General features: G+C 37.6%; 1 protein-coding gene across 3 annotated transcripts in view; it reads right to left on the reverse strand.

Annotated features, from left to right (window-relative positions):
- The window catches only part of mipol1 (mirror-image polydactyly 1), a 97,519-nt gene extending 75,815 nt beyond the window's left edge, over positions 1–21,704 (reverse strand). For all 3 annotated transcript variants that reach the window (XM_089120173.1, XM_089120172.1, XM_039673780.2), the window contains exons 1-2: positions 21,593–21,704; positions 13,340–13,431 (exon numbers count right to left, since the gene is read on the reverse strand). In XM_089120173.1, the coding sequence (XP_088976299.1) occupies positions 13,340–13,349 (10 nt within the window). In that variant the 5' untranslated portion in view covers positions 13,350–13,431; positions 21,593–21,704. The remainder of the gene's footprint in view (positions 1–13,339; positions 13,432–21,592) is intronic.
- Positions 21,705–22,041: the final 337 nt, after the last annotated feature.

The raw sequence follows: 22,041 nt of genomic DNA on the forward strand, positions 1-22,041 counted from the left end.
TAAAATGAAATCAAACTTGTATTAATCATACCAAATTTGGAAATGGTGAAAAAAGTATCTCATGCTTTAAATTCATGAACTGACCTTTGACCTCCAACCTCAAATCACCTATTCAGACTATCACAGTCTCATCTTTTGACCATACGTCAACATCCGCCTTTTTAGGGTACCCTTAAACGTCGGTTAGTTGACGATCCCGGGCCGTCATACAACTGACGCTTTACCTTTAACGTCGGTTAGGTGACGGGGTAGGTTTAGGGGTAGGTTTAGGTCTGGGGTAGGGTTAGGATTCGATAACGTCATCTAACCGACGTTTAAGGGTACCCTAAAAAAGGCGGATGTTGATGTATGGTCAAAAGACGTCCCAAGACGTCAGTTATATGACGTCTTGGGATAAGACTACGCTGTTTAGACCACAGAATGCTGGTTTTGTATTAAGCCAAAGTCCTTTTATGCAAGTCATGTCACTCGGCCGCCATCTTGGCAACGCCTCCTGGCAGCTATTTTGGACTAACAAGACCAGGCTCCTATCTAAATGAATGGGCAGAGAGTCAAAACTGCAATTTCATTGGTCAATGGGACATAAAAACTGCATGTATAGAAACAGAAATAAAATATGATAAAAATCGCTGAAAAAGTTTGATGACTTTGCCCCAAAATAAGGTTTAAAATGCCGTTTTCCCACAGGTTATACTTTTACAGCACAAGGGTTCTCTCGCGCACTACTGCTCGCTCACTCTAGATTCCGGGAGATTTAAAATGGGAACTGCTATCAAACTGCGGGAGACTCCCGGAACTTCCGGGAGACTTGCAATTACTGATATTTACACAACACATATAAAATTTTCCACTGTCGCAAACCTCAACTGAGCACATGAGTCAGTGGAACCAGACTATAGGCTTAGATGTTTCCAGGATTGACTATTAAAAGCAGACGATTGGCTTTCCAGCGGGAGGGGCGGAGCATGTAATGTACATACAACTGCCATCTTTGGTGTTAGGTTTTCCCTATATAGTTATATTAAGGATTGAGGAAGTGGCATGTCTCTATATAAATAGTTTAAGAAAAAAAACTGTAGTTACAAGAGGTAAAAACAATAAATACAGTTCGTTTTCTCACACAAACTGCTCGTTTCGTGTCTTAGGCCATCAACGTGTACTTACATTTACGAGTCATTAAATCATGTTTAATTTGGACTTCTCTGTGCATACTCTATGAGGTGGTGACCATAGACCTCCATTATATGACTGACAGACAAGAACGGTTTGACCTAAAAATATCAAAATTGAAACTACTGCGGAAAAAAAGACTTTCATTATCCACCTCATCAATCCACCTGAAGCAAAATTTTGCTGCTTTCGACAGCTTGATTCACTGACAAAATCAAAGTTGTCACAGTTATTCATCAAAAATTCAGTTTAAAAGGTCTGTATTTGTAAGCACTTAGACAAACAGCACATATTATTTCAATTCTACATTTTCGATGTCAAGAGTGAATATTTCAGCTATTGGATAATTCATCTGCTGAATGTAACCTCAAAATTGGCTGTGTAAATATGGACTAAGCTGAGATTTGCATTGGCTAACATTTGGGAGGGAGAACAGAGTTATTTAAGGATGAGCTTAATTCAGTCAAAGGAAGGATTCGCTCATATTTCTAACACTGTTACACACTCACAGTGTTCTGGTGCACGTTTTAACTGACGTCTGATTTCTCCCTCAATAATTTTTTCTTTCCTGATATATTTCCTGCAGAGGCGTTCCAAGTGTCATGATACAAATAATCATTTCATTTGTCACCCTTGCTCATGCGCCGATCAAAACAAAATACTTCAAACCGCATTCCTTTCCACATACGAGTTTAAAAGCATTTTAACTCGGGCACAGAAACACATAGAAAACAAAGCCTTATTGTGGCAAGAAAGATTGTGCAAGGTGGCGTCAACAGCCGTAAGACTGTTATTACTCATCGAAGAGACGCCAAACAGGAGAGGTGGGGCTCAGGGAAAGAGTCAACTCAAGGTCAGCTGTCTTATGAAAGACATTCCGGCCAAGCGTTTCACCTTCTCGACTCCGTGTCGTTTCTACCGAAAGCTGCGCAGGTTTCGACTCATCTTTCTCCGTAAAGACATCTCCAATAAAAATGGACAGATGGGACTGCTTGTTATTGTACACTGTAAAAATGAATATGCTTTATCTAATCAATAGAATTGTGGCAACAGATTACAAGCAATATTATTCATTAAATTTAACAAATTTGAACTGAGTAATAATTAATCAAATTATTCCTTCAAAGTTAACCATTTAAAATGAGTAAAGTTTACACTAAAAAAATTTACAAAAATATCTCACTAACAGACAGACGTCAAAGATTAATTGAGAACTCTTTATTTTATTTTGCCAACATTGAAGACACCTGATGTTAACAAGCAGAATCACTGAAGGAGAAAACCGTCATTTTAAAACAAACCTAAAACAAACACTGATCACCATAATGGTGACTTCAATTTATGTTTTTTTGGTGTTGTTGTAAGTTTTATTCATTTTAAATGGTTAACTTTTAAGGAATTAATTTTATTAATTATTACTCAATTCTAATTTGTTAAATTTAATTAATAATATTGCTTGTAATCTGTTGCCATACTTTTTTTGATTAGATAAAGTATATTCATTTTTACAGTGTACATTTGTTACTGTTTCCTTAGAATAGGAATAAAATTGCTATTAATAATGGCTAAATAAAATGTAATAAAGTTTGAATGGAAAAGGCACAAATGCAGATTATGAAATCTATACTCAACAGCAATTTCAAGTTATGATTCCCAAATAATACAATCCTGATTAAAATATTTTAGTTGAATGAACTATAAAACTAGTTGAGCAAGTGTATTTTTTTTAAGTTGGGGTCAGGTTTGGGTCAACTAAAAAATAACAATTCAAGTAAAACTTTGAAAAATTAAGTGAATGTAAAAAATCTGTGGAACTAAATAATAATAATTAAATTAAGCAACTTGAAATGATTGTGTGCTATATATATATATATATATACATACATATACACACACATTATATATTACTTTTTTGTCATGTTTTGCACATTATACACTGCAATATCACCCATCAACACTTTTTACATTGATTAACTCAAAATGATGGTATTGGAGACTATATATTACCATATTTAACAATATATCCACCAAAATATTTCAGTAATATGAGCTGATAAACCAGTAAGATGGATAAATAGGACAATACTTGGCTTCTTTTATGTTATCAAACCGGCCGATAATCATATCCGCTTGGATGATAGACATACTAACAAAGATGTTAACCTTCAATATGTAACTATTTTTAGCCCATAATAGTCAATAGTCAATATGGGTATGCAGTGAGAACACTCACTGGCCATTAAAAAGCCCATATTGCCTATTATTAGCCACTTTAAAAATATTCAGAAAGTTTCTTTGATTGTTATAGGAGATCAATTCATCATTTTTAATTCATGGTTAAGCAGTATTAATAATTGCTGTAGTAACTGTCTGTTTTGCAGGAAACCTTTCCATTGTAATTTTTGCAAGGAGAATGAGGAAAAAAAGGCAAAAACTACTCAGATGCTAAAAATACTTCTAATGACAACACAAATATTCCCATCATTTCCCTGAACGCCCATCAATGGAAAACAACTTTCATATTAAGTCAAAATTTAACCCTGCTTTTTCAAAGCAACATTGAAAGGGCTACAAAATCCATCGTGATTGCTGAGCATGTCACCTCAGCGCCCGCCGCTAAAACACACACATAGCTACTGGTGCGAGGATCCTCAACAAACACATCTTCCTTTGTTCAGGAAATCCTTTCTCCAACACGAACTGCAAAGCTGAACTTTTGGCAATGCAAGAAGCGTCAAATCCAAACAGAGCCTTTCTCTTTTTTTTTTTTTCACCCTTAAGGATGAGTGATGCCCGCGGTTTCGACCTGTCCTTCAAACAAACCGGCTTTAAACAGCGGGAGACTGAAGTGAGAAAACACTCCAGGACATTCCAGGGTTCTTTTCTAACTGGAGAACATCGGGGAACAAACAAAGTTCATATAAATGAGTGATATTGGGATATTGCAGGCACTTGGGCGACGTCGGCGCTACTGTGGGACACATGCGGAGAGGCTTGTGGGAGGCATTGTGTGTTCAGGGATGTACATCACTGCAAATATTTACAGAGCAGCTGATGTACAATAGAGGAATCACATGACTATCTCTTCTCCAATACATGCTCACGTACATGTGCGCAGATCAAATCTACGGCAATGGTGCTCTTCTCTAAAGAACGAACAAGTTATTAAGAACTCAGCACAAAGAGGACTAGCTTCACTGACCCACGGCTAGGCCCACATGGAATCTGTATTTTTGACCTTTTCAGTGCTGATCTTGAGGGAAATTAGTCAGAGCGGTATACTCTTATTAGCAGCTAAAACATTACCAAATTTGACTAAATAATGAATAGATAAACATGTGAGAAATACAGAATTATGTAAATGACAGGCAGAACTATGGGAGCAAAGCCATTTTTGTAGACCTTAAAGGAGAACTCGGGTGCAAAATGAACCTTTGGTCTAATAAAACATCGGTACCTAGTCGACCGTTCTCTGAGATTTGTTTCCATGATAATCGAATGTAAAGAGTTTTATCTCTAAAAACTGTTTAGCATATAACGCTAGTAATGGGGGCATATAATAAGTAAAAAGAAATCGCTAGTTTATACCACTAACAAGGCTCAAAGTAGCCCCACACTAACACAGTAACATAATGAGGGTCCATACATGCAAAACGAAGCATTGAGAACTTTGTAAGTGTACAGACCGTTTAATAAGAAGATAAAGACAGTTCACTTCACATATACAGACAGGAGCCATCTTAGAAAATAGTCTCGATAAGTCGATCCCCGAACGCCGTTCATACAGTTCAGAAGTTGGCTGCACTTCAGTTCAGTTCAGATCACTCAGCATGTCGTTTGTGGTTCGACTTGTTGCGACTGTTTTCCAAAGATGGCTCCTGCTGTATACACGAAGTGTTATTCTTTATAAAGTATCTTCTTTTTAAACAGTCTGTACACTTACAAAGTTCTCAATGCTTCGGTTTACATGTAGGGACCCACATTATGTTACTGTTTTAGTGTGGGGCTACTTTGAGCCTTGTTTGTGGTATAAACTAGCGATTTCTTTTTACTTATTATTATATGCCCCCATTACTAGCATTATATGCTAAACAGTTTTCAGAGATAAAACTATTTACACTCAGCAATCATGAAAACAAATCTCAGGTAACGGTTGACTAGGTAACAATGTGTAATTAGACCAAAGGTTCATTTTGTGCCGGAGTTCTCCTTTAAGACTTTTAAAGGGATAGTTCTCCCATCCATCCATCCAATGGGGTCCACAGACTCATTGGTTACCCACTTTCTTCAAAATATCTTCTTTTGAGTTCAGCAGAAGAAAGAAATTCATACAGGTTTGTAACAACTTGATGGTGAGTAAATGATGACAGAATTTTCATTTTTAATGGCAGGCCAAAGAATCTCAACAAATTCTCCAACTCAAGTGCCAATTATCTACTCTAACTGAGTGTTTCTGGTTGTCGCAGGTTCGTCTAAACATTCCCAAAATACGAGTGCGTAAAAAAGCAGTAAAAATGCCAGTCTGTGAAAGTGGCCCGTCATTGTTCGGCCGGCCTCCTTTGAGCGCGTGAATGTGTTGAAAAGCCGAGGGGAGGCCAGGGCAACAGGACCAGGCACTCCGTCCTCATTACCACTTGATGTTTGAACACAGCCCACAGGAGTGACCGTTTAAATTGCTCCCTGTTCAAACAGTTCCCAAGCATCTGTGGTTCACAGCAAAGTAAGCCTTGTTTGTTTTCCTCTCTGCTTCATGGGCCATCACTAGGTCGTCTGGAATCCTGCTCGCAACTGGGTGGCAGGAGTGTTAGCATCATTCGAGCGCCAGTCTGAAATCAGTAGAGTTCTTAGGAGTTCATGCATGGATAATCTCTGTGATACTAACTCCAACAGAATAAGAATTATTTCATAATTTCAAAAAAAAAAAAAAAAAAAAAATCAGGGCCCAAAACATTTAGTTGTTGACACCACAGATTAGTTCAAATAAGCCTGACAGTCTTCATAACAAGAAGATTCACATTCAGTAAAACTTTAATTTCTAAAGAAATTTTAACAATTTCTATAACGGTTTTTATAGTGTTTTGGCATGCACTTTAAGTAAAGCAAGAGATTGTACAAAATCTTTGAACACACACACACAAATGGAAGAATCTTTCAAAATCTGTAGAGAATAGACTTGAGAGATGTAATTTCTCCACAAAAAATAAAATAGATTTAAGAAAATCATTATATATAAAATCAAATAAGAAAAAATAAAAAATAAAATCAGTATAAAAAATTACACCAATTTTTACACTGACATAGAAATAGGGCTGTGCAAAAATTAATTGCGATTAATCGCATCCAAAATAAAAGTCTGTGTCTACATAATATATTTGTGTGTGCTGTATTTAATTATTTTGTATATATAAATACACACACATGCATGTATATATTTAAGAAAATGTGTTATTCATATATAAAATATTTATATAATATTATGTATTTATATATATATATATATATACAGAATTTAAGCGCAAATAATTCTTAAATATATACATGCATGCATAGGTATTTATATATACAAAATAATTATATACAGCACACACAAATATATTATGTAAACACAGACTTTTATTTTGGATGCGATTAATCGCAATTAATTTTTGCACAGCCCTACATATAAAAATTTTGCTGATTAAAAAAAAAAACATTTCTTACAGCTATTTTTACTGTACTATACTGAGATGAGAAAGTAATTAGAATTACAAATGTGAAAGAATGAATAAAATATATAAATATATAAAATGTTAAAATCCATTACATTAGAGAGAATTTGAAAAGAAAACTTGCTTAATTGAAACAAACAAAAACAACAAAGTCACAATGCAAAACCAATTATAATGATCACCATGCAAAATATAATTTCTTACTTGATTTTAAAGTAAAATATGACTTGGACATGTTTTCATAAGATTGACCCAAACATCCACAAAAATTCCTCATTTCGAGAACCTTTCAAGAGATGCCAACCTCTCGTTGGGTTTTATAGCTCGAGTCTTTGTGTGTTTGTGAGTGCGTTGGCCTTTCTACTAGGTTTGTTTGGTTTCAGATCACAGTAACCAGGCTTCCACAGTTAAGCAGTGCCCATCCTAGGTCTATTCCTTAAACCAACACAGAAACACAAAAGGAGGAGGACAGAGCCCTGAGGAATCCCTCTGTCACTGGTGGACCACCCACTTAGGGAGCAGACAAGCCTGTTCGGCCACACGGCACTCCATTCTAGGGATTTTGAACTTCAATGGGACCCACAAGGAAGCCGCGGATGGGTCGCCAACGTGCCTCTTGCTCTCCGTGAAGCCAAGCACGGCGGAGAGGGAGTGAGACATGATATCAGGGTGGGTGGCTGTCGGAAAAGCCGAAGAAGACCACACTGTACCGGCGTAAACAGAGGCGAGCTGATGGGACCAAACAGTATGTTTCCTGGCCGGGACGGCCCGCGCAGGGGGGAGGAGGGGGGCGCGACGGGTTATGTCAAAGGTCGATCCACCTGCTAAGAACAAAGCTTGTTGAGACTGTAGCCCTATTTCTGCTCTTGTAGGGAAGGCCAATTCAACTCCATAGGGAACTTTGCGTGTTTGTTATGATGGACTTGGTGTGTGCTTTGAATTTGGACTGCAAAAGGACAGTTTACCCATGCAAGAAAACAATCCACCATCTCAGTTGTAATAACACAACCCAGCCTACACCCAAACTACGTCAGACAAATAAAATCAGCAGGGCAACAGACACAAGCGAAACACAGTCTCATTGGCGTGAAATGCAATTTGGGGTCAAAGATGCATTCAACCTTATTTTACTGTTCCATGCCACTATGAAAACAATCAGAAAGTGAAGCAAATATTCAATGGCTGATATTGATATCTAAAGAGCAAGGAGATCTAAGACTAAGATCTAAGAAAATTGAGCTATATTTCACTATTTAATAAGACATATACAGTTTCTGACATTTGAACACCAATTTTGGACACTACAAAAAACAAACAAACATCAAATGTGTATTTATAATCCATCTAAACAAGACACTGCTGTTGGTAGATTGTGGATTTGACACAAAAAGGCACTAAAAAAAAAAGTGTTAATTTCCAGTATATCATTCATAGATATTGGCCATGAAAAACGTAAAAACGTCTCAAAAAGCCAGATATATAATACATATTATAATCATCTCGTATATCTAATTAAAGGTGATAAATAAATAAATCTAAAATTATTTAAGATTTGGCCACTTTTAAAATTGGATAAAAAAAAGTGAAATTAAAGGGGCACTTGGCAACTACTTCAACTTAAAGGGTAACTAAACCCCTGGTCAGAGCCTGACTCCACCCACTGGCAATATTTGAAAAATGCTGAAAAAGTGGGCAGACACCAGCGGAGATAGAGGGGACGAAATAGATGCTAAAACACTCTATCCTGATCATTTTCAATACTCACAATTCCAATTCCTGACTCGCTACAGTGGTTTTGAGCGACACAAGATAGTTTTTATACTGCCAAGGGCGTAGCTCGCGTGGTGAGCTGAAACCTGGGTACGTCACGAAGTGCGGAACATCCAATAGGAAAATTCAACTGCAGTAGCCACCGTTCAACCTGAAGAGGGCAGCACTAAGACGTTTTTACACCATATATTGTAGAAATAGAACACTTTATAAACAAATGTCAAAAAAATGACTCAAATCAATGACTGGTATTAATAAAGATCCATTCTTACAGATCATTAACTAAAAAAAAGTTGGTTTAGTGTTTAGTTACTCTTTTAAGCTACACTGTGTAACTCTGTGTAGCTAAAAACACTTCGTTCTTTCAAAAATATATGTGCTCATTAATGTATATTTACTTCGTTCAAGTAATAAAGTATTCTCGTGAGTGTATGATATGCCATTGAAAATACATACGGGTAAGGGGTTCTAACGTCGGTCGCCATGTTGCCCCTCCATCTTGAAAGTACATTAGCCAAAGAGGGACATACCCGTTAATTCAAGCTTCGCCTTTCGCGTTTACGTTTGAGTTAACACTCATGGACGAGGTCGAACTGGAAGCCACGTTAATCTTGGACTACATTGGCCACCGTAGGAGTTAAAACGAAATCAGAATTGAGAGGAACAGAAACTAATATTCCCTGGATGGTCATATACATTTTCACCGCTAGATGGGGGTAAAAATCACACAGTGTAGCTTTAATAAAACTGTTTATAAATCATTTGAATGGATTAATAACCTGTTCTGGTGAGAATGGTGACTTTCCCCGTTCCCCCCTAGCATTCCAAGGCGGAAAACCAACCTTGCAACATGGGAACTAACGTCCCGCAAAGTTGGAAATAGGAAGTCTTGTGAGAAGCGAGAACGAGCGAGAAACACAAACTGCTTTATGGCAATTCGACATAATTCTATGATACTGTGTATATTGCATTACCCACCTCGGTAGACATAGCTCCACACAATAAAGTTGTCCGGCTCCGATAATAACAAATGCACATGAGCAGCGGTAGAAAGCGTGAGAAAGTGAGGTTTTTTTTGATGACAGTGTTGTGAAAATATACGCCGCACATGCAGCTGTATGGACCAACGAACGAACCAACGAAGAAATAACTAGAGTTGCCAAGATCCCATCCAGATGTAAAGGATTTAAAATCTGTTCAAAACACCAGATCTAATGAAATTAGATTAATTATAACTTAAAGATATGTATGAAGAAAGAATGAAAAGAGAAGAAAGTATATGCCTGCATCTGATAGCACTTCTAAAGAATTATCACTTTTACAACAAACCAATAATAAATGTTTACTTAAAGGGTTAGTTCACCCAAAAATTATTCGTTAATTTGTTAGACCCTTATTCATCGTCTGGTGTCGTTTAAAGCCCTTTGAAGCTGCACAGAAACTCTCATTTGGACGTTGAACCGTTTGGTTCCCATTGAAGTCCATTATATGGAGAAAAATCCTGCAATGTTTTCATCAAAAACCTTAATTTCTTTTCGACTGAAGAAAGAAAGACATGGACATCTTGGATGAAATGGAGGAGAGTAAATTATCAGCAAAAGTTTTTTTTAAAAGTGAACTACTCCTTTAACTGTCATAAACACTTAACTAAATGGAAATAAATCAGCAATGTGCTTCTTGTTTTGGAGGAGCATGAACACTGTCATTGTTGATGTCGACTAACTGCCACTTGAATCTCCAGTGACTGAACAGACTTTCGCAGTTGTAAAGGATAATAACCTTAAAACAAACACACATTTAAGCTATAGCTGGAAGGATAAACTGGGTGTGTTCAATGCTTCATGCTTATCTGACACTAAAAAGGAAGTAAATAGCTTCAACACATTTTATTGCAATGCAAAACCTCACACAAAACCTCCCTGACAGATTATATTAATGATCGTAAAATATATGCTTGTATCTGTGAGTGGCAGACATAATGTCTGAGCACCAAAAACACACACTAAAATCAGACATGCAGCCATATACCCCCAGGCGCACATGAACACACGCTTGGTGTCTGTGATATCAGGATACATGCTAAGTAGATCCTGTTCCAGGTCTTGGCCTCCACCCATCACTAGGATGTAACGCTTTGGGTTGGGCTCTTCTTCAGCAGGATGTGTCAGCACATCAGAGAAACAGCTAGCCTGGCATTAACTCCAAAAAAACAAACAAGCCACGCAGAGGTCATGCCACGAAGGATCGAACCTCATCGGCAGCCTTTACAGTGTTTGAGAGTGAGTGAGTGATGCTCATATGAGGATCGGCGAAGCGCTCCACCGTATATGCACAGATTAGACCATACAAATAGAGACTAGACAGGGCCAATGCAAAGCATAAAGCAATATCACTAGACAACAAATCAATTATACATGCATTATACATAGTACTCTCTGCCGTTCAAAAGTTTGGGGTTGGTACGATTTTTGAAAGTCTCACCAAGGCTGCATTTGTTTGATAAAAAAAATACTGTAAAACGGAAATATTATTACAATTTCAAACAACTGTGGTCTATTTTAACGCCTTAACTGTCAGGCTGCTTGACGCCTTTTTGTCCCATCACATTTTATGAATCATCATAAATTAGGTATCAAGCTGACGCCATCAATACTCATCCTGTGAAAACCATTTTGAAATCGTACATTGTCTTACAATGGAAACAGACTGTCCTTAAAGTCCTTTTAGAGGGCTCCTCCCCCCCCATTGGGTGTTGTGTCATGCTTCATTTTACAACATCCACTAGTATTTTATAATCAAAACTTGTTAATCTTGACAAAAAAAAAAAAAAAAAAACTATTGATGGAAAAGTCTGACTCAAGGTCCCATGTATGGTGGCTGTTTTGTGATACAAGTGATATTTTGATAGAAATGTATTAATTTGTGACAGGTAACGCATCAAAGATATTCATTGGAATGTGGGTGACACCTGGTGGCTATTTTTGGTGCATCAATGCCTAAAAAATACTTCAGTTTTTGTGATATCAACTTCAAATTTGGAACATAGCATGGAAAGACATATGGCTTTGATTGCATCGCATTTTAGAGTTTAAATGATTTTGTAAAATATATATTTTTTTTTAGTACAGTACATTTGCTTTATAATAAATTTAAACTTCTATAACTTTTTTAAACTTTCAGTAATCTGCTGAGTGTCTTTCTAAGAAAGAAAAGTGACCGTAGGTTTATATTCCAAGGCAATCTTGAATTGCAACCATTTAAAGCGATAGTTCGCCCAAAATAAGTTAACTAATACTTTTATTCAGCAAGGACACATTAAATTGATCAAAATTGGCCGTAAGGACATTTATTATGTTACAAAAGTAAAATAAAAATAATTATTATTTTTAAATTTATATTAATCAAAGAATCCTGAAAAAATTTCACTAAAATATTAAGAAATGTTTATTGAGCAGCAAATCAGCATATTAGAATGATTTCTGAAGGATCATGTGACACTGAAGACTGGAATAAAGGAATCACAGGAATACATAACATTTTTAAAGCACTTTATGGGATAGTTCGTCCAAAAAAATTAAAATTCTGAAATCATTTAGTCACCCTCAAATTGTTCCAAACCTGTATTGGTTTCTTTCTTCTGCGCAAAAGAAGATATTTTGAAGATGGTCAGTAACTAAACAGTATATGGAAAAAGTCAGTGTGGCCCATCAACTGTTTGGTTACCCTGATTCATCAAAATATCTTGTAATATTTTTAATGTTCAGCAGACAAAAGACATTCAAACATGTTTGAAGCAATTTGAGGGTGAGTAAATGATGACCGAATTTTCATTTTTTGGGTGAACTATCCCATAAAGTGCTTTAAAAATGTTATGTATTCCTGTGATTCCTTTATTCCAGTCTTCAGTGTCACATGATCCTTCAGAAATCATTCTGATATGCTGATTTGCTGCTCAAGAAACATTTCTTAATATTTTAGTGCAATTTTTTCAGGATTCTTTGATTAATATAAATTTAAAAATAAGAATTATTTATTTTACTTTTGTAACATAATAAATGCCCTTACTGCCAATTTTGAACAATTTAATGTCTCCTTGCTGAATAAAAGTATTAATTAACTTATTTAAAATATTATGAACGGTGATGTAGATATTCATATGCATGCTAAAGAAATGTGGTGTTACACTAACAGCAAGAATCAACAACACGAATCCAAAGGTTCTTTAGACAGGGTACCATATTAATACTACATATAACATAATATATGAATATGACCATAATTTAGTGTCATGTTATTATCATCTCATATCACAGGGATTTTAGTTTTGCCTTTAATTTGCAGGATTTTCTTAAAACTTTAAAGATATTTAAAGAGTATAATCCAAATATATTGGACCCTTTGATACTTGGCTGTTTTCAGAAAAAAGACAATGAAAGCTAATTGCAATATTTAGGCCTAATGTAATGAAGAAAATGTTCATGGCATAGAGGTTCAATGCCATCTGATATGATTATGATGCCCTCTAGTGCTCAGATTTAAGAATGCACTGTCCTCCAGTGGAATATATTGGTGTCACATTTTGAAAGTTACCTTATCAATATCAAATAAAGAACGTCCAATTATATTCTCAAATTCAGTCCATCACTAAGTTTCAACCACAGCAAAAAGGACAGCATTATCTTCATACTCACCTCTGTACATATCAAACAGTGAATCCTTCAGTTCTTGTTTGTGAATCCATGACAGCTGATGCAGCTCCTCCTCACTCTCTGAGCAGCTCTCCCTTAAAACGAACAGAGGACATGTATCAATAACTCGTTGCTGTCCAAGTACTTCAATTCAAGGACTTGAGCTCAGTGTTTTGGTTCTGGTCATATGTTTACTAGTTCTCAGTGTGGGTTAGACTAATCTTTTCTGCAATGTCCTTATGAGCTCAAGGATTACATACCAAAAGCTCTCTCTTTCTCTGTGTGTGTGTGTGTGTGTGTGTGTGTGTGTGTCCAGCCCAACAATTACTTCACTTTCTGCAAAATACATCAAAGTAGCAGCTACACTCATAATGAATGGGTACCTCTGATGTTCCATATTTCTCCAAAGCACAAGGTTACTGTGTGATGATGACTACAGTAACACTATCTGATCAAAAAAATGATGGCATTCAGAAAGGCATCTTAGCATGCAATTATTCATGTAGATGAGCTGAAAATGGGCAAAAATACATGAAGGCCCTGACAAAATAGGACTGTGTGACGAAAACACCACTCCTATCTGCAAAACGAATCCAATGACTAATAAAACAATCAAAATACCACAGATTAGACTTCCTATAGGATTTCCTTTTATTTATAGGTATTGTGTATAATGTAGGCATGGGATATTAAATACATTTATACATGTAAAAGTTGAAATTGACACAAATTTCATGATTTGATTTCAATTCACAAGCTTGCAATATGACCAGATTGTGGGAGTAGTTATAAAAAAAAAAAAAAAAAAAAAACTTTTGCTGATAATTTACTCACCCTCATGTCATCCAAGATGTCCATGTTTTTCTTTCTTCAGTCGAAAAGAAATTAAGGTTTTTGATGAAAACATTCTAGGATTTTTTTCCATATAATGGACTTCATTGGGAACCAAACGGTTCAAGATCCAAAAGATAGTTTCAGTGCAAACTGTTCAAAGGTCTTTAAACAACACCAGACGATGAATAAGGGTCTTATCAAGCGAAACGATCGGTCATTTAAAAAACAAACAAAAAAAAAACAGTTTAAGTTTTAGAAGCTCAAATTGTCACCTTACTCTGTTCTGTGATGCGTGTTCATGACTCTCCTGTTCGAACTGTCAAAACCTTTTCTTTTTCTGAGTCAATTCATTAATTTCGTTCGTTGAATGAACCAAATGACACGAAAAAAGATTCGTTCATTTTGATGAACGAGTTCAAACAGGAGAGTCACGAACGCGCATCACAGAAAAGAACAAGGCGAGCATTTGTGCTTATAAAACTTAAACTGTTTTTTTTTTTAAATGAGCGATCGTCTCACTTTATAAGACCCTTATTCGTCATCTGGAATCGTTTAAAGCCTTTGAACAGTGTGCACTGAAAATGTCTTTTGGACCTTGAACCGTTTGGTTCCCATTGAAGTACATTATATGGAGAAAAATCCTAGAATGTTTTCATCAAAAACCTTAATTTCTTTTCGACTGAAGAAAGAATGACATGGATATCTTGGATGACATGGGGCCGAGTAAATTATCAGCAAAAGTTTTTTTTTTTTTTTTTAAGTGAACTACTCCTTTAATTGGGGTATGTATCCCCATTTCTATAATATTAAAGGTTAATTATTCAACACATTAAATATTAAAGAACAGGTGAAGTAAAAATAGGCTACAATGAATATACAAAATAGTAGGCCTATTCAGCCAACTTTTTTCTAGCCAACTATCAAGTTTTTGGACACTGAATAACTTTTCTGAAGTAAATGCACATTACTTGACATTGTTTACAAGCTTTTTTGTTTACGGCGTGTTTCTGCATTTGAAACATTGTTTGAGCGATTTCGGAAAGTTCTTTCAACGTGGCATCTGTATGGTGTACATTTTAGGACATTCTCAGACCTCAGTCGTATGACGAAAATGCATTATGCTTTCAGGATAAAAGGGTTCAGCCATCGGAAGAAATGGCATCGCGCCTCAGACTGTCCGAAATCGACCACGCCTAAACATTTAAATACAGCACTGTTTGAGGGGACAGCCATTTGTAGAGTTGTCCGAAACCATAGTGGATGTAATCGAGTGCACTCATACAATCCCACAATGCACTGCAATAACAAGTGTTAAAGCAATGAAGACAATGTTCACGGCCATCTGATATGATAAGGATGGCCTCTAGTGTGCAGATTTAATAATGCACTGTCTCCAGTGGTATGACTATATTGGTCACACATTTAGAGAAATATGATGGCACTTGAGCATTTAACTGTTGGCTGTGTTGGACATTCGCCCAAGGCTAAATGGAGACAACAATATATTTTGACCAACATGTGTAACGAGGTTTGTTTCCACGAGGCTGTTCCATTACGCACATTTAAAAGCTAAGGTTGTGGTAAAAGAACTGCTCAAATTCTGTACTCATTTTTTATTGCCAAAAGCAATTCAGACGAGTGAATATGGGTCAAACTTTACTTTGGTTTTTAAGCTGTCTCTAGGAACGCTTGGTTAAACCACCAAATGTAGTTTAACCTTGAATCCCAAGGTGCACTCAGTCGAACGATTCCATCAAACTCTCAAAACCTTGCTGCGTAGCTGTGTGGAAACTGGGAAAGACTGGGTTGATGGTCTTCCTTTCCTGATGTTTGCAATAAGAGAGTCTGTGCAAGAATCCCTTGGCTTTACCCCTGCTGAACGTGTTTGGTCACACAGTTCGTGGCCCACTAAATCTGCTAACTGAACAATTGCTGAATAAGAATTGTAAACCCATATCTGTCAATGGTTTTATCACTTCTATTTGTGAGATGTTGCATAAAGCCCAAAGAGACTTGCTAAGCTTTATCTGTGTACTGCTCAGACTAAGATGAAGAGTGGTTTCGATAAAAAGTCTGTAAAAGGAAACTTTCGTCCATGGGGTTGATCCCCAATGTCACTAGCTGAGCAGAAATACATGATCATGTTTGGCTTGAGAACTTAATTTGAATTAGGAGCTAATTTAGTTCCCCAATCATGCCCAGATTCTGTGGTGCGAATATGCCAAAAAGCTGCTTATTCCACCATTAGTTCTGAACTATGAAAAGGTTCCTCATGTGCGAAAGCCCTAGTAACAAAATCTGACTCTTTCCCCTTGTCAGAATGTAGGACTACAAAAGTAGATTTGGTTTAGCGAACTATGTTGCAAATTTAGTTCTGCCAAAGGGGTTTTGGCAGGTGCCCCTTAAAGTGTCTCTGAAATTTCTGTGTTTTCCCAACTAGCTTCCTACAGTATAAGGTCCAAGCTTTTGAAATGTGAAACACGCCTATATGATGCATCAAAAACTGTTGGATGTGCCAAACTGTGAAGTGTATCTGAATGACACTGTGGAATATTCAGATAACAGATCATGTAAAGACCCTTGCAATGGTTTTCAAACGGCTAACTGCTGCTTCCTTGACACTAAATTGACAAATGTGAGTTTGTAGAAGGAATTGTTATGTACTCAGGTAAGCAGGTAGGTCAGGAAGTGGTTAAACCTGTTGAGACAAAAATTTCCACCATACTGGAATTCCTTCTACCCTGTAACAAACAAGAATTGAGACGTTTCCTACATCTGAGTGAGTGGGTAATTATCAAGATTACGGTCCCAATTCAACTGCCCTATCTCTCCTCTTACAGACCATACAAATAGAAGGTTAAAGGACCAATGACTGTCAACTAGTATTTCAAGCTGCCAAAGACCTCTCTCTGCTTCAAACTTGGAAATGCCTTTCAGACTACAAGTGGACGCAAGTGGTAAGGGAGCTGGTGTGGTACAATTTCAGGAGGATGAGTACCACAGTGAACATCCGGTTTCCTACTTTTCTAAAAAAGTTCTCCAAGACCCATCAGAGATATAGTGTATTTGAAATGGAAGCTCTGGCTCTGTTGTTTGCTCTTAAACATTTTGATGTGTACTCGGGGAGTAGCTGGCATTCCTTTCCCGAATGTCATGTTCCAATCAGCGATTGTTAAAGGCCCACTGAAGTACCTTGGAACGTGCAGCTTTGTATGATGCGTTGACGGAATTTCCACTGAAACAGGAAGCTAAGCTGGAACATATTGAATGGCTCATCTCCCTTTTCAAATAGCCATAGAAATAGCAAATAGCAATAGCAAAGCATCATAGACAAATCATTTCCAGAGGGGCGTCACCAACTGACGTCGCGGATAGACCTAAAACCAATCAGAGCGATGAAGGAGATGACGTATACACAGCGACGGCATATTGAATGGTTAACCCTCCTTTTCAAATAGCCAATAGCGTTTAGTTTACCTCACAGGCAGCAAGTCCAAGTCATACTTCAAAGCACGTTGGATTCAATGGTAGAGGTGTGAATGAATTCTAGCCATTCCATTTTTAACCAACATATGGATGGAAAACGGAATACAACTCAAGCGTTTCAACAACCAAACTCACATCTCCAACCCATATTGCTCTGCTCCAGAGTGGCGGAGAAACATCTCTGAGTGTTGTTCTTTGCTCGTTTTTTAAAAAAAGGAAACGTTCAAATCGCTTAAAACAGACGCGATAGCTATTTGCTTAACACAAATAGTCATTGTGTTAAGCCCGCCCACCAACTCTATACACGATGTGATTGGCCTGACCAGAGTTTGGTTTTTCCCCTTCGAAAGCCAACAGAGAGTTGCTAGACCACATTGGCGGCAAAATAATTTTTGCTGGGTGCTGAATAATTCAACAAGGTGCTGGAAGCATTCCTCAGGGAGTTTGGTCCATATTGACATGATGACATCACACAGTTGCCGCAGATTTGTCGGCTGCACATCCATGATGCGAATCTCCCGTTCCACCACATCCCAAAGATGCTCTATTGGATTGAGATCTGGTGACTGTGGAGGCCATTTGAGTACAGCGAACTCATTGTCATGTTCAAGAAACCAGTCTGAGATGATTCCAGCTTTATGACATGGCGCATTATCCTGCTGAAAGTAGCCATCAGAAGTTGGGTACATTGTGGTCATAAAGGGATGGACATGGTCAGCAACAATACTCAGGTAGGCTGTGGCGTTGCAACGATGCTCAATTGGTACCAAGGGGCCCAAAGAGTGCCAAGAAAATATTCCCCACACCATGACACCACCACCACCAGCCTGAACCGTTGATACAAGGCAGGATGGATCCATGCTTTCATGTTGTAGACGCCAAATTCTGACCCTACCATCCGAATGTCGCAGCAGAAATCGAGACTCATCAGACCAGGCAACGTTTTTCCAATCTTCTATTGTCCAATTTCGATGAGCTTGTGCAAATTGTAGCCTCAGTTTCCTGTTCTTAGCTGAAAGGAGTGGCACCCGGTGTGGTCTTCTGCTGCCTCAAAGTTTGACGTACAGAGATGCTCTTCTGCCCACCTTGGTTGTAACGGGTGGTTATTTGAGTCACTGTTGCCCTTCTATCAGCTCGAACCAGTCTGGCCATTCTCCTCTGACCTCTGGCATCAACAAGGCATTTCCGCCCACAGAACTGCCGCTCACTGGATGTTTTTTCTTTTTCGGACCATTCTCTGTAAACCCTAGAGATGGTTGTGTGTGCGTGAAAATCCCAGTAGATTAGCAGTTTCTGAAATACTCAGACCAGCCCTTCTGGCACCAACAATCATGCCACGTTCAAAGTCACTCAAATCACCTTTCTTCCCCATACTGATGCTCGGTTTGAACTGCAGGAGATTGTCTTGACCATGTCTACATGCCTAAATGCACTGAGTTGCCGCCATGTGATTGGCTGCTTAGAAATTAAGTGTTAACGAGCAGTTGGACAGGTGTACCTAATAAAGTGGCCGGTGAGTGTATATATAAAACGCACAAGCACACAGTTAATGTAATAAACTACACCTGTGGATATTCAGTCTACTAGGAGGCCTGTGCGAATGTGAAGGGAAGAAAGCTCCAGCATCATTTTTTTGTAGACTCCACTTTTTGATATTTTATATCTAATAATAAAGTCACAGTTCAAATTGTCTGAAGTACTTTTCTGTACCACTGTTTTTGGAAGTCTTACAATCACCTAAGCATCACAGAATCATCTGAGGAAAACATACTCACAAACAAATAAAACACTGTTTTTCAACCATACGAGACAAACCTAAATGTTCAAAATGTCTCTGATGTATAGGAGACAAGACTGTGGCTATCAGCTGACCTTAACAAAGTGTGGCATCCAATTTCTGTTAACTAACATCTTTCCATACATGACAGTCAGACACATTGCTAAATGCACAATAAATATATGTACTTAATTAAAATCTAGACCCCAGGAGCAACGCGTTTCTGCCACATCACAGGAATTTGCATTAGGTCTCACTATGCACATAAATGTAACTGGTTAATGACTAAGATGCACTCACTTTATAGACAACTCATTCTCCAAAGATGATATTTTATGTTTTGCCCTCTGAAGTGCACACTGAACATCCCGTGCCATGCTTCTGATATTCATGTATGTGTTAGTGTGTGTAGAAAGCTGGCGTTTTGTAACTGGTGGACACCGTATACTTCATCTCAGTTTGCACATCTCATGCATATGCAAGCAACATGATCCATGTGAGAAGACAATGGCTGTGTCTCAAAACCACATCCATCAGGAGTAACTGTGGACGCAAGGGGAAGCTGTCTGAAAGAGATGTCCAGGCACTAACCCAGATTGAATCCAGAAAACATAAAACCACAGCTGCCGTACTCACTGTAGAAATAAATGTGCACTTCAACTCTCATGTTTGTCTGGTGCTCCACAGAGTCAATATTCATGGATTGCCAAACCTTTGGTCACTCATGCTAATGCCAAATGTTGGTTTCAATGGTGCCAACAGTGCAAATCTTGGGCTTTGGACAATGTAAAACGTATTGTTCTCTGATGAGTCCACTTTCACTGTCTTTCCCAGATCAGTGGGAGTTACAGTGTGGAGAAGCACAAAGAGATTTAACACCCGGACTGTTGCTGCCCAGAGTGATCAGTGATGGTTTGGGCTGCAATATCATTCATGACATTCCCTACTGTGCTTGATGGACGTTACCGAACCATTCTGGAGGACCATGTGCACCCAATGGTTCAAACATTGTACCCTGAAGGGGGTGGAGAGTATCAGTGTGATAATGCACCAAAACACACAGCAAGACTTGTGACAGAATGGTTTGATAACCATGAAAGTGAAGTTAAACATCTCCCATGACCTGTTCAGTCTTCAGATCTAAATACTTTTGAGCCACTTTGAGGTGTTTTGGAGGAGAGAGACAGAAAACGTTTTCCTCCACCAGCATCACAGAGACCTGACCGCTGTTCTGGAAGAGGAATGGCTTAAAATCCCTCTGGCCACTGTGAAGGACTTCCATCTGTCATTCCCAAGACGAACTGATGCTGTTTGGCCACAAAAGGAGGCCCTACACCATACTAATCAATTATTGTGGTCTAAGGTGTTTGTTTCATTTATCATATGTTCTAGGACATTTGTGCAACATCTAAATACCATGGTGTATTAATTTATGATGATAATCATTTAGATACATTGGGTTTATAATATGGGCCAATGATACGTAAGGATGTATGATATTACTTTTTTAACATTTAATCTCAATGTGCCATTTTTATAAAAAAAAAAGGTAAAAATGTGTTATAATAATAACATTCATAAAGGTGAAAAATGGTCAATACATGGTAACAGTGATATTGATTTAGTGGACAAAAGTGTATGAAATAATATTTTTAAAGGAAATATGTTTATATAAACAATAAATTAAATAAACAATAAAACAACAACAAAAACAATCATACAATGTATAAGGCTTTTAATAGAGCCTAAAACCCAATTCCATGTCACTGACCCATGCATCAAAGTAGCCTACAATATAATTATTACCAAGCACAAGTACCGAAAACCGCAGTCTAGATAGGCAGCACACTAAGTGTTGAGACACGGCACTTGAATCTATCTAAACCGATCCAAAATACGACGCACAAGTCCACTTGTATCAAAGTAACACATGGCTAAAGCCGGTTTCTTCATTTCAAGACAAGCCGTAACTAGTCAAAGAAAACGTTTCCACGTATGCTTTCACGTTGCTGCCTAAATCCCTCCTAGACTGGCGTCAAAATACAAACATTGGTTTTATCCTCTCCAAATTCATTAGTCATTCAGTGAAAGCATGAATAATAATCCAATGAGACATCGATAGGAGTTGTCACAGAAATATGGACCGGTTTCGGACTTACCATGATAAAAGCGCTACGGGGTTGGCTGCTGGTCGAACAGGATTGTTTCCTAAAAGTTTTGGAGGGGAACTTCCTACTACAATGTGCGCAGTCAAGCTTCATTCCGGCCCAGCGGGACAGACAGTGCTGCGTTTGACCACTAGAGGACACTAGCTCACCGGCCCATCCATCCATCGATCCATCCATCGATCTATCTATCTATCTATCTATCTATCTATCTATCTATCTATCTATCTATCTATCTATCTATCTATCTATCTATCTATCTATCTATCTATCTATCTATCTATCTATCTATCTATCTATCTATCTATCTATCTATCTATCTATCTATCTATCTATCTATCTATCTATCTATCTATCTATCTATCTATCCTATAGGCTACAACATACAACATATTTTTTTAAATAGCCTGTATAAAAACAATTATTTAACTTGGCAAAAAGCA

The sequence above is a fragment of the Pimephales promelas genome, chromosome 15 (assembly GCF_988280905.1).
Source record: "Pimephales promelas chromosome 15, fPimPro1.hap1.1, whole genome shotgun sequence".
NCBI classification, from domain to species: Eukaryota; Metazoa; Chordata; class Actinopteri; order Cypriniformes; family Leuciscidae; genus Pimephales; species Pimephales promelas.